At 41.2% G+C, this 14,278-nt stretch overlaps 2 protein-coding genes across 2 annotated transcripts; one reads left to right on the top strand and one right to left on the bottom strand.

Annotated features, from left to right (window-relative positions):
- The first annotated feature begins 359 nt into the window (after positions 1–359).
- On the top strand, positions 360–2,840 carry LOC104746633 (uncharacterized). Its single transcript, XM_010468154.3, has one exon. It carries the CDS (start codon positions 639–641, stop codon positions 2,742–2,744), a length of 2,106 nt encoding a protein of 701 aa, XP_010466456.2. The 5' UTR covers positions 360–638; the 3' UTR covers positions 2,745–2,840.
- Positions 2,841–7,589: 4,749 nt separating this feature from the next.
- Positions 7,590–12,530, bottom strand: LOC147926541 (uncharacterized). The gene has a single exon (XM_087489575.1). It carries the CDS (start codon positions 12,035–12,037, stop codon positions 10,025–10,027), a length of 2,013 nt encoding a protein of 670 aa, XP_087345701.1. The 5' UTR covers positions 12,038–12,530; the 3' UTR covers positions 7,590–10,024.
- Between the last annotated feature and the right edge of the window lie 1,748 nt (positions 12,531–14,278).

The following is a 14,278-nucleotide window of genomic DNA, read 5'->3' on the forward strand; positions in this document are numbered from 1 at the left end:
AAAAACAAATCAGCAAAATTTTAAAAAACTTTCTAAACAATCAGTAAGAATCCTCAACTTTATACTTTCCATGATTTTATTTAAAGTCATTAAAACTCTCTTAAAATCTCAAACCAATACCTCCCCCTTAATATCAATTATCAAAATCAATAACAAAATGGAAACAAATTAATAAAGAAAAAAAGAAACTTCCCAAAATGGTAAAAAAATTAATATCAATTATCAAAACAATTAACGAAATGGAAACAAACCATATCATAGCTTGATAATTTTGCTTTTAATTAATAATGAAAAAAAGAAACTTCCCAAAATGGTAAACAAATTAATATCAATTATCAAAACAATTAACAAAATGGAAACAAACCATATCATTAGCTTGATATTTTTGCTTTTAATTAATAATAAAAAAAAAAGAAACTTCCCAAAATGGTAAACAAATTAATATCAGTTATCAAAACAATTAACAAAATGGAAACAAACCATATCATAGATTGATATTTTTGCTTTTAATTAATAAAGAAAAAAGAAACTTCCCAAAATGGTAAACAAATTAATATCATCATCCACGTCACTACTTTCACCTATAAAATGTTCCCGCTACCACTAGCAAAATCCCAAAACAAAGAGAGTAGTCCACCATGAAACTAAGCAACACCACTCTCGTCTTCTTCTTCTTCTTCCTCATCTCTCTCTTCTCTTTATCGTCGTCAGCTTCATCTAACAATGGCTCGACCATCTTGTTCACGACGATAGGGAGACCCACTTTCGAATTCGACATCTTCACTCTCCCAACAAACAAACTTCCACCCTCTCCCGCAGATGAGCATCGTCTCACCGATGGCACGTCCATTAATTTCAACGGCCATTTCGCTTCTCCTTCTCCAGCGCTTATCTCACTTCTTCCCAACAACTCTCGTATTCAACTACAAGACTCGTCTCTTGTACATCTCATCTACGTTACCGAGAGAGACGGCACGCCTAGCTTAAACTACGACGTCGTTTCTAACTCCGGGTCAAGAGTTCGTGGTCAGTTATTTTCCGGCGATAAGAGTGGCATGGCTGTGAACTCGATGCAGGATAAGCCTGTTTTGACTAACGAGTATCTCGTTTACGTGTCGACACATGAGGATCCGGGTAAGCCGATGGCGAGTTGGGCCGCCGTATACTCTACCGAGTTACGATCTAAGTCGACTCGACGTTTGACACCACCTGGAATCGCTGATTTTTCTCCGGCGGTGTCTCCGTCTGGGAAATGGACCGCCGTGGCTTCGTTCGGGGAGAAAGGATCGGCTTGGAGCTTGGTTGCGAAACAGATTAGTACAGACATCTACGTTTTCCTGACTAGTGACGGGACTCAGCGAGTTAAGGTCGTCGAGCTAGGAGGCTGGCCGAGTTGGGTCGACGATTCTACTCTTTATTTCCACCGGGAAAGCGACGACGGCTGGATCAGCGTGTACCGAGCGGTTTTACCCAAAACCGGACCGGTTAACATCAAATCGGTTTTGGTTCAACGAGTCACACCACCAGGTGTTCACGCGTTCACACCCGCTGCGTCACCAAACAACAACAACTTCATCGCTGTTGCCACAAGGAGGCCAGGATCAGACATCCGCCACGTGGAGCTCTTCGATTTAAAGAAGAACGCGTTCGTCGAGTTGACTCGTCTTGTATCGCCGATGAGCCATCACTTTAACCCGTTTCTTTCCGCTGACTCGTCCCGGGTCGGGTACCATACCTGCAGAGGCGACGCAACTGGACGTAAAACTCCCCGGAATCTCCTCCAGAACATCAAAACCACTTCCGACGATCTCTCTCTCTTCAGATTCGACGGCGCGTTCCCGACAATCTCGCCGGAAGGTGATCGGTTCGCGTTTCTCTCTTTCACAGGCGTGTTCGTGGTGAACCAAGACGGTTCAGGTCCACGTCAGGTGCTTCCGCAGATGGGATTTGGAACAGTTTGGGATCCAGTTCGACGTGGGATACTGTACACAAGCTCAGGTCCGGCTTTAGCACCAGGTAAATCTCAAATCGATATTCTCGCCATTAACGTCGACGCAACGAACCCGTCAACCGCCGTTAAGAAGCTTACGACTAAGGGGGAGAACAACGCGTTTCCATGGCCGTCACCTGACGGTAAAAGGATCGTGTTCCGTTCTGCTCGGTCCGGTACTAAAAACCTTTACATCATGGACGCGGAGAAAGGTGAAGCTGGTGGTTTGTTCCGGTTAACTAATGGGAACTGGAACGACACGATTGCTACTTGGTCACCAGATAACAATTGGATTGTGTTTGCATCGAACCGAGAATTTCCCGGTACGTTGTTGATGAATTTGTATGTGGTTCACCCGGATGGAACCGGTTTAAGGAAGCTGGCGCAGAACTTGACAGGTGGGGTGTCCATGCATCCTATGTTTAGTCCCGACAGTAAGAGAATCGTGTTTACTTCCATTTATGCTGGACTCTCGGCTGAGCCGATTGGTACTCCGCGTTTCAACGTCCCGAGTAGTGAGATCTTCACGGTGAATTTGGACGGCTCTGGTTTGACGAGGCTCACGCATAACTCGCTGGAAGATGGACCACCCATGTGGTTCCCCAAGATCAAAGCTACTGGTGATGTGGCTTGGCCTAAGAGGTTTGGGCCTAGTTGCGCTATGGAAGATTTCAAGACGCAAAATACGACCCAGAAAATGACGGCTATAAATAAGCGCGCAACAATGTCTTTGTGTGCTGTTCCTTCGCAATGATTTTGTAGCCTAAAGAAATAATATTTTTTGTTATGATGATATTTTTTATTAAGTATTTTGGTAGCCTAAAGAAATAATATTCCTTAAGATTTTTAATATTGTTTCGAAATATAATATCCACATTGATCTTTGAAATAAGAATCAACAGTTGAAATCTAATGATAGTACGTAGTTTGCTTTGTCAAAGTGTGCCCACCATGGTCCATGCTAGATAATTCGTAGAATACAAGAGATGTGAAATATTCTCCCCTTGACTCTTGAGGATATAATATACTTTTGTAAGAAAAGTTACAAGTACAAATTCCACAAATGATAGCCACATGTCAACTTTTCTCAAATGGACTCTACAAATATCACAGTGACGTATTAATCTCTTTCTTCACGTCCCTTCTGCTTCCGCTTCACGCATCAACGTCGGAACTTAAAACACGAAGGCTGGTGGTGGAGACACAGACACAATCATATCATCACTCTAGGACGATCTCGTTTCGAATTAAACATATTCGCCCTCTCCAGGGCTCAACCGCCTTCAGTTTCCGGCGAGCTTCGGATCACTCACAACAAGGAAAAACGTCTTTTTTATACCTGGACAATTACACTATGTTGAATTCATACATCGGACTATCGACTGTGCTAAAACATACATGTAGTTTTAAAATATTTGAATTTCATACCTAAACTTTGAATTTCATACCTAAACTTTCGATTTTGGGCCTAAATATATAAAAACGTGTTTAATGTGTAACTCTGTTAATTTTTCCGTTACATCCATCTGACGTGGAATCCAACATGTACAGAAACATTTAGTTGAGAAATTAAAATTGAACCAAAACAACTTACCCTAGCCTCGAACCCGTAACCTTTACCATACAAATCAGCGGTTTAATACCATTTGAGCTACTGAAGATTTTGTTCTACGAACGAACAAATATATATATGATAACATAATAACTCCGAACAACCTGAGAAATCCCCAAAAAATATTGGGTCCGAGAGTGTAAGGTTTGGTCGGGTCGGGTTTCTCTTCCACACCTTCGTCAAACGACTCGTAGTTATTACTCCCGCCAGAATTGCCACCAAAGCTCCGCCGTAACAGGTCACCGGCTTCTGAGTTTCTGGGATTAGGGTTTGGTCTGTTAGGGATTGGAGGAGAAGAGGAGGAATTTTTGTTGGTAAGAGAAGCCATGACTGATACAAACTGCTCAAAATTCTTAATTTGTTAACAATCTGAGATCTTTGGGTTGTTAAAGGAAACAGTAAACCAAGGAATTGAAATAGAGGGAGAGAGAAGAAATTGAAATTTGTTAGCAATCTGATTTTGTTTATGGTGAAGCTACGGTGGCAACCCTTTTCCGGCGAATGTTTTTTCTTCACCAAAGATTTTTTTTTGAGATTTCTCTGTTTGTTTGGAACTGTTATTTATTCTATATATATAATACGTTTATAAGCTTAAGAAAATGTTCGGTAGCTCAGTTGGTCTTAAACTTGTTGGTTTGAATGCTAAAGGTCTGGAGTTCAAGTCTAGACTTAGACATTTTGGTTTAATTTTAATTTCTCAACTAAATGTAAAACGACGTCGTTTTACTATCTCTACATGTGGATTCCACGTCAGACTTACTTAACAGAAAAATTAACAGAGTTACATATTAAACACGTTTTTGTATATTTAGGCACAAAATCGAAAGTTTAGGTATGAAATTCATATATTTTAAAACTAAATGTATGTTTTAGCACAGTCGATAGTCCGATGTATGAATTCAACATAGTGTAATTGTCCAGGTATGAAAAAGACGTTTTTTCCCTCACAACAACCAACCCAAAGTTCATAGGTGTGGCGACGAGGAGACAAAGCTTGCTCAAACTTTTTATGGGCTCTTGGGTAAATTTTTTAAATAGAGTAATAGACCTTTTAAAACATAAAAATTTCCGTTTATTTTGATACAAAGAAAAACTTGTACTGTTTTATGGGTTTTTTTTTTCATATGAAAAATATATATGGACCCTTTTTATTGACAGCTTGGGATCAGGTTCGACCACGCTAAATGTAGATGAATGTTGACAGACGAATCTTGATGCATGGTTTAATTCCCTCCAAATCAATCAGTTTGTATCCGGAACTCTCTTGACATACTGACAATATTTGTCGATGGGTTTGGTCGTTTTTGTGTAGTATGCAATCACGTTTAAGCAGTATGGCTTTTCTTCTCTTGGAATTAATTTTTTTTTATAATATATGACCTAATTGCGGCCGGAGACTTGTTTATAATTACAGAGAATCTCTTGTAATTATAAAAACTAGAAAGTAATGAGTAATGCCTTCATTTCAGGTCGTCAACGTACAAATTGTGTGATTGAAAAGAGTTTGAACTCAGTCACACCTTTGAACTTTTACTTTTTCTTCGGCCCTCTTGTCGCATATACCAAACATTTCTCTCATCTCCGTTACAAACTCTAAACATCTCTTCTAAAAACTGAATTTTATCAAATAGGTTTTCGTATAAGGTAACCAAAAAGTGTAAACAATATATATTTTATGAAACTTATCTCCATTTAATATTCAAATCCCTCCGAGTCTCACACAAAATCCAAAACAATGTACTCTTCATCGGGGGTATCAACATGCTTCGTTTTGATTCCTATTTTGGTCAGTGAGATCTGTGGTGGCCACACAACTGCTTCTTATGCGCACCGTTTCGTCCTTGAACATGACCAATGCCTATTTGAACCACAAATGCTTAGCCAAACAAGGGAAGTACAACCCGGGAAGTTGGTATGAGAGACAACTTCAAAAAATTATAGAGTCCATCGCGAGCGGTGATGGTTTTATCCACGGTTACGACATGATGGCCCTTAGTAAGGATTCTGATTCTGATTACGTCAGCGTCACCAACCAGTGCCGCGGCGACTCCTTCGGGTCTAAGTGCCGCTCCTGCTTTGCCACCGCCATTGCAGGGGTAAGGCCATTTCATTTTTGTTTTTTTTTTATTAACGCCAAAACCAATCTCAACGTTCAGTGGACTAATTTACATACAAGATATAGTTTTTCTTGTTTATTATATACATTTATCACTAAGATGTAACCAAAACTTGGCCATAAGGCAGCTAACTAAATGTTATATTTAAAATTTTAGGCCACATGTTATATTTAAAAGTTTTGGGCCGAATAACTAAATGTTTCTGTTAGCAGAATGGTTATATAGCTTTAATATGCTTCAAAATTCGTGGGTTCGAACTCTCAGACAGGCATTATTATTACTTTTTCTTTTGTTTTTTACTTTCTATATTTCTTATTTATATAGTTTATATTAACATTTTTGAAGTACATTTTGGTTTCTGCCCTTTAAGTTTTACTTATTTAATTTTTTTTTTATAACATTAACCCCTAAAACAATTCCATAAATAACATTGCAGAGAAACTCAAATACTAAACTTTCTTAAATTGACCAACATTTGTTACATTTATTGCCATAAAATTTTAACAACATCTATGCATTCCGATTTTTCCAAAAACAAGTCTACCCATTAAAGTTTTAACTCATTAAATCTCCAAAACTATTTTATGCATGCTAGAATCTCTCAAATTTAAATGATATACAATGGATTTTCCATAACAAAAGTTTACAATCTCCATAATTATACTAACATTAATAAATTTCCTAAACCGAAAATCCAATTATAAAATATCACATTAAATATGTTGAAAACCCCCCATATAATTTGGTTTATTTTTTATTTTTTGAGGAAGTACCAAAAAAAATAAAATTCTATTAATTATCATAAACTATATATATTGACATAGAAAATTATAAACTATAAAAATATGTTAATTTGGTAAAACAATTAACATAATTAAACTTGATAAAAAAACTTATTTTGATTTTAGTGAGACAGATCAGCATTAATCCCATATAGGGAGTTAAGTGGAATTGTTTTTTTTTTTAAACACTTTTATGTGTACGAGAAGATAAATGTATTACTAGACTATACATATATGATACTAAGATTTTTTATGTCTCCTAGCAGGTTCAATTAACCTTAAGTGTTGTAGTATTTAAGGTGTCAATCCAAATGGGATGTTGCTAGCAATCAAGATGCAATCAAGGAATCACAAGTTAAGCCAATTCAAAGAGTGTTTTTATCTAAGAGTCCTAGAATGATCAAAATGCGAAATGGAAATGAGTCACAGAACAAGAAACAAGAATGCATGACAAGAAGCGAAAGTGAATAAAAACGCAAACGATTCTAAGCATGAACAAATGAAACAGTTCCAAGAATGTAATAAAATCAGAAAGAAAGAAGTCCTAAGGATGGGGTAATTGATGTCGGTGGAGTATTCTAGTCTAAGGAGTGTTTAACATACCATAAGCAAAGTATCCCTAAACAATGAACATCACAACTTAGCTAATCCAATCTCTTGGCAAAAGCTACTCAGACGCAACCACTTCCATACCTAGCTCTCGCTAGAGAAACGTGGTCGAGCAGGCATGACAGACAAGTTCATTCGTGTCAACAAACATCCTAGACAACTAATCTCTTAGGCTAGGAACGTAAGTCTCTGGCACTAGTTGGTCAGACATTTCATCAAACACCTTTTGGGTGCGGAAATGTCTCGAACCTAGTTCCAATTGATCAGAGAGAAACAAGTAATTCTAACTCTAGTCCAGAAGGGAATTTTACAATCAAAGCTTAAACACTCTACATCCTAAGATCCTCCACCTAATCTATCCCATCCTCAGGAACTACCACACTACTCAGATCCGAAAATCATAGTCAAGGATGCAAACACAGAAATCATTGAATCAAGCATAATAAGATAGATAAAAATAAGATTAACAACTTTGTAGAAGGAATCAAATGCAAAATCTCAATAAATCTCAACGATATCGGAATACAAGTCTGAGAACGTGTTTTGGATGCTAGGTTAAAAACCTTCTGGGAACGAAAACGAGATTAAAAGATAAGATGTCTCCGCAAAGACTTAACAAAATGTATATATAGTAGTCCAACATGGAAAGCCCTAAAACTTAAAACGACAAGGTAAAGCGTCGGTTCGGTAATCTCCTGAAGCATGTGAAACCAAACGTCTTTCTTCCCGACATGTGCGATCAAGTCCATGTGCGTCGAATGGAATCCAATGTCATCATAGCTCGGATGGAAGGCTGAGGAGCATGGCTTGGACGGATAGCTCGGACGGAACGGAGATGGTGACAATGGCTCGGACGAGACGGAGATGGTGACCATGGCTCGGACGAGAATGAAGATGGTGACCATGGCTTGGACGAAACGAAGATGGTGACCATGGCTCGGACGAGAATGAAGATGGTGACCATGGCTCGGACGAAACGAAGATGGTGACCATGGCTCGGACGAGAATGAAGATGGTGACCATGGCTCGGACGAGAATGAAGATGGTGACCATGGCTCGGACGAAACGAAGATGGTGACCATGGCTCGGACGAGAATGAAGGTGGTGACCATGGCTCGGACGAGAATAGCTTCCAACGTTTCCTAAATACCTGAAATACTCCAAAATGCACAATGTATGCAAGGATGATGCAAGAGCTACCTAGACGTGCAAAGTGTATAGAAAAAAACTAGAAAACGATGCAAACCAATGAGTTATCCTAGCTAAATGCATGATAAAAATAAGCTAAGGAGAGACAAAATATAGACATATCAACTCCCCCAAGCTTACTCTTTGCTTGCCCTCAAGCAAACAATCAAGAATAGAGTATGGAGAAGAGGTGTGAAGATGGGGTCTCAGAACCTAAAACATGCTAAATAAAATAGTTAGAATCAAGGTCCTTGTTTTTAGTTCTATGATGCATGGTGAAAGAACTCTATATTTTTTTTTACACATGCAATCCTATCAATCATTCCCTTTAACATTCATTAACAGAGAACCGTGAATCAAGCTAAGCAATGTCGTTGAACTCATTTGGCTAGGGTGAAGGGTTGGAGACTTAGATGGTCTCCTTCTCGAGTGGTTTCATCAATACATGACAAGGTTCTCTCACAAAAATGAGTTGAGCTTAAGAGAAGGCTAAAGGTTGAAACCAACTGATACATACAAGAGCAGCGTCCTGTCTACCCAAAGAACATTCCAAACCGAAGTTGGTCCTATCTCTACCCTTCATCAGAAACATCATCTCAAACCCATTCTTTCACTCTTTATACTTGGTCTTAGGGGAAGTTCACTTATTATCATTCTAGCAGATTGGGAAATCTTTATTATCACTATGGTTCTTTTTCTTTTCTTCTAAGGACTCTAGACATCATAAGCATTTTTACTTTCTTTCCTTTGTCTAATCTTTTCGTTTTATGCCCAGAACCAATAACTCATTGTTTTGCTCAACCCAAATCCTTTACTAGACTTGTAAACCTTGAAAACACATCCCCCTCCTAAAGACTTTCTCCCCTTTACTTTCTGTTTACACTTCACTTTTCTGCACAAATCCATACCCAATACCCAAAATCGAGTTCTCACCTAGTCCTACTAGTCCGGATAACGCGAACTAGAACTACACAGGATCCTACTCTTGTCGGTTAGAACCTAACACTTTCTAACAAGCTCAACTCGGAAAAAGGCCTGACATTCAAGAATACAATTGGCTTGAAAGAACGGTTGGTTAAGGGTGCGGGGAACTGTTCCAAAGATGGGAATCAGCTACTTGGATCGACAAGGGTGGTAAAAATGTGAAAGACAATCCAAGTATGTATATGGTATCCATGAGTTCAACTTCAATGCATAACAGGATAATTGCAAGTCAGGATTAGGTTCAAGTAGATAGGGAATGATATCAATTCAAAACATGCTTCAATCTTAAATTTTCAAGTTCAATCAACAAGCATCAAAGAACTAAGAACAAGGGCCTTGATCCTATCCTATTGAATCCAACATGCTAACAAGGTTACAATCATCATCAACCCCTATGCTAAATGCAACAACCCTATATGAATAAACCTAGACTCAATCCTAATATGCAATTGCAAACTACATGAACACTCTGTTTTTGTGGAAATTTTCGAAATTTTTTTTTTTTTTCAAATTTTTTTATGGTTTTTCTATGCAAATAGATGGATGCAGACTCAAACATGATATGATGCAAAGATTTGAAATAAGAATCACAAAACACGACATTAGATACATCATCTCAAACCCTCCCCCAAACTTAAAATACACAGTCTCCTGTGTAAGAAAAATTTGCTGGAGGATTTAAGAATCACAATACAAACAATGCAGAAATGAAATGGTATATACAAAGGAAGGTAGGAGTACCTCAGTAGTAGAAAAAGGAGTCTGAGCTCGCCCAAGGAGCTGGTGCGTGGTACTGGCTCTGTCCTTCACCGTGTTCGGTATCCGCAGGAGTGGTCTCACCTGGTGGGTCGACTTGTTGCTCAACCGCTTGAGTGTTCTGATAAGTGCTCGGCTGCTCGTCGCACTGCATGTCGTCGACTCTAGACTCGCCATGGTCCGAGACCAATACTACCACATCCGTAGGCTGATAATCACCTTGCTGCCCAACTTGTTGCTCAACCTCTTGCTCAGCTTGAGCTGCAGAACGACGCGCTGATCGACGACTTGAGGAGGCTTTTGAACCACGCAAACCGCGTCCCCTTCTCTCCCTAGATTCATGTGATGAGTGGCGTGAAGGGATGGGAGAAGATGGGCGCTGTCGTGGCACATATGAAGATTGACGTGCGGGTGATGGAATCGGAGAAGGTGTTCGCTCTAGGTTCGCGGAAGGGCGTCCTGGCATTGGTATGGTATCCTCGGGGATGGACCTTGGGACCGCGGTTGTGGATGTCGAACAGCTAAACTTACGCATGAAGTTCATGACACTCTTGGTGAAACGGCTAAACGTTTTGTCTCTGGCTTTCCCCCATTGTTGCAGCAGGTTGAGTCTATGATGAGCGGCTCGATCCCCCTTGGACATTCTCGGATCCGAGTACTCCTCGAAGTGGAATTGCTCCGGGCGGTACTCCTCTGGGCGGTAGTCCTCTGTGTCTTCTTCCATTGGCTCCGCGCGTGTTTCCACAACGTCGACATGATCCTCTTCAGCTTCAGAGTTGTATAAGATTGTCGTAGGAGGGATAAACTCGATATGCTCTCCACCTAAGATTGTAGTCAACTCGACGCAAGGGAGGAGTAATCTCGAAGGTCCGACCGCAGGATGCACAAAATTGTAGAGCAACCTTCCATGCCTCAAACCCCAATCCAAAGTGCGTAGCTGTCGCAGGTAGCGGAGGTCTATCCAACGTGGTGGGTGCGCCTCAGAGTGTAGGGGGACGCCAGCAGCCTCAAGGAACCAAGTCACGATGCCTCCCATGCACATCACTCCGGGAGTGTGGTTGAGGCTTAGTCGCGAGACCCAATGCTTGTATGTCAGCATGTGGTTGATAAGGTAGAGCGAGACGGAAGCGTTGGATATGTCACCTTGCAGCGTGGTGCAATCCATGGCAGTGAATGAGAGTCCCTTAAGCGCCAAATCGATCATCTCTAGATCGCCATTCGTCATGTATCCTTTAATCTCTTTAGCGTAAAATGCATTGGTGACCGCCTTCTGGAAGTAACGCAACACTGGGCTCCGCACGTTCAGCGCTTTTGTCTTCGAGGAGGTGAATGTGGGTGCACTCCCAATCGTTGCCCAGAGTGCGGATATCTCATCTCGATCGAACTGCGGCGTAGTCCCTGTTCCGCTGGGAAATCCAAACATCTCTTCGACAGTTTTGAAACTGAGAGTGTAGAACTGGCCATGAACGCGAAATGTAATGTAGCCCAGACCTCCATCAGACATCATTCCCGGCTCATCCGCATACAGATGCGTCTCCAGAGTACAGAGGAACTGAATTGTCTCCTCCCTGTATCCGCTTTTTGGTGTGTTCATGATTCCCCCCAGATGGCACCGGCTAAACAGATACTGAACATCCTCCCAAATCCCAAGTTGCTGCATAGTCTCAACATGGGGATATCTTGTTCCCTCAAACTCCATCTGCTGGAACAGCTCGTAGTATTCCTTGGGAGTTAATTTCGTCTCAGTGCTCTTCCGTTTGACCGATTTTCTGGGAGCTGGTGTTGAGCGCAAAGCGGGTTCCTCCTGTTCATAATCGCTCCCGTCCTCCTTTGAGTGTGAAGCTTGTGCCGGTCGCTTCCCGCGACTCTTACTCTTAGAGAGCGGTTTGGCCGGTCTGCATGACCCAGCGCCTTGCGTAGGCGGCTTGGAAGTAGCAACACGTCCTGGAACCTGACAACCATACTTATCATACATCTCATCCCAAAAATTGTCAGACATTGCAAAGGTGAAACAATTCAAACTCAAAATCAAAGATTAGTAGGTTAGTGACCGAGCAATAATAAAAATCGCAAAAAAAATCAATGAGAGTGAGTATGGCGCGAAACACACGAAGATGGTCGCAGTGGCTCGGACGACAGCAAGATGGTCACAGTGGCTCGGTCAAAACGCAGATTGCGACAGTAGCTCGGTTGATGCCTCACGGAAGCGCGGGGTGAGACGGCGGTGATGAACGGGAGAGTGGAGCTTCGGCGAGAAAATGGAGAGTGAACTGCAGCAGGTCGAAGATGGAGAGTGAGCAGAGGTAATAGAACAAAGTGAGAACGTAAACAAAGAGTGATGAGGGAGTGGAATAATAATGGTCGTGAGGAGAGTATTTGTTTGGTAGGGGTGAAGAGTGAAGGGAGGGGAGAGTTGAATTTAAAGAGGAGAAAAGAAGGAAGAGTGGTGGGGTGATGGGAAGAAAGAAGACATAAAGTGATGTGTTTGTTGTGAGGGAACAAGAGAGGGGGAGGAGTGAGGTGATTGAAGATAATAGAGGTTCACGTGGGAGGGGAAGCCAACAAAGAGGGAGATGCAAGTGGGTTGCTTTCTTTTCGTTTTTTCGTTTTTTTTTTTTTTTTTTTTTTTTTTTTTTTTTTTTTTTTTTTTGCTCCTTCTCCTTTTCACTCTGTTTTTCTCTGTATCCTCTATCTTTGTTGCACACACTCCCTTCTGTAGATTCCTGAACACAGAAAACCAAAAACAAAAATTAAAAACACAAGAATCCTAAAAATATTTACAGTGATACCTTTGGGACTTCCTCCCAAGTGAGCTTGTTTAAAGTCTCTAGCTTGACTTTTCAGCTTTTTATGCTTTTTGGGGTTCATGGAGGAGTACAGAAAACCCCTCTGGGCGGATTTGATCAGCTAAATATTTTTTTACTCTTTGGCCGTTTACAGTGAATTCGCTGCCATCCTTGTTCAGAAGAGTGATAGCTCCAAATGGCAAAACGTCTTTGACTGTAAATGGTCCAGACCACCTAGACTTAAGCTTTCCAGGAAATAACTTAAGTCTGGAATTGAACAGCAAAACCTGATCTCCAGCTTTGAGCTCCTTGACAATAATCTTCTTGTCATGAAAATTCTTTGTCCTTTCCTTGTAAATCTTGGAACTCTCATAAGCATCAAGTCTTATTTCTTCCAACTCATGGATGTCAAGAGTTCTCTTAGCCTGAGCTGTGTCAATATCCAAGTTCAGCAGCTTGATTGCCCAAAGTGCCTTGTACTCAACCTCCACAGGGAGATGACATGCTTTACCATATACCAACTGAAACGGTGTTCTGCCTATTGGCGTCTTGAACGCTGTTCTGTATGCCCAAAGAGTCTCGTCCAACTTGACAGACCAATCTTTCTTCGAGACTCCAACAATTCTTGACAAGATACCCTTGATCTGTTTGTTCGAAACTTCAACCTGACCGCTGGTCTGAGGGTGATACGCAGTAGACACTTTGTGCTTGACCCCATACTTTCTCAGCATGCTCTCAAAAACTTTGTTGACGAAGTGAGTTCCACCATCACTGATCACCGCTCTAGGTATCCCATACCTTGGAAAGATTATACTTTTGAACAGCTTCAGAACAACCTTGTGATCATTGGTGGGGCTGGCTATGGCTTCGACCCACTTAGAAACGTAATCAACTGCCACCAAGATATAGACATTCCCATTAGATGGGGGGTTGAAAGGACCCATGAAGTCTATCCCCCAGACGTCAAATATCTCCACTTCCAGGATTGGATTTTGGGGCATCTCGTTTCTCCTTGTGATGTTGCCCATCCTCTGACAAGCGTCACACTTGGTGATGAAGTTGTGAGCGTCTTTGAACAAGGTTGGCCACCAGAGACCTGCTTGGAGAACCTTCTGAGCTGTCTTGAATGTGGCGAAATGACCTCCGTAGACGGAACCGTGACAATGCTCAAGCACTCCCTGCACTTCCCCTTCTGCTATGCATCTTCTGAACAGACCGTCAGAACCTCTCTTGTACAGATAGGGTTCATCCCAGAAGTAGTGGTTGACCTCTCTGAAAAGCTTCTTCTTCCTGTATGGATCCATGTCATCAGGAACTTCTCCACATACCTTGTAATTCACAACATCTGCATACCAGGGTGCAGTCTCAGAAGTGATTGCCATGCATCTGATTTTGAGGTTCTCAACCCCTGTGTCATGCATCCGCTCACAAACCTGGGCTACCAGAAGTTGTTC

This window comes from Camelina sativa, chromosome 15, assembly GCF_030686135.1.
Source record: "Camelina sativa cultivar CO46 ecotype springtype chromosome 15, ASM3068613v1".
NCBI classification, from domain to species: Eukaryota; Viridiplantae; Streptophyta; class Magnoliopsida; order Brassicales; family Brassicaceae; genus Camelina; species Camelina sativa.

Excerpts from the sequence above, each read along its gene's own strand:
- LOC147926541 (XM_087489575.1), bottom strand. The coding sequence starts at position 12,037 with ATGTCTGACAATTTTTGGGATGAGATGTATGATAAGTATGGTTGTCAG.
- LOC104746633 (XM_010468154.3), top strand. The coding sequence starts at position 639 with ATGAAACTAAGCAACACCACTCTCGTCTTCTTCTTCTTCTTCCTCATC.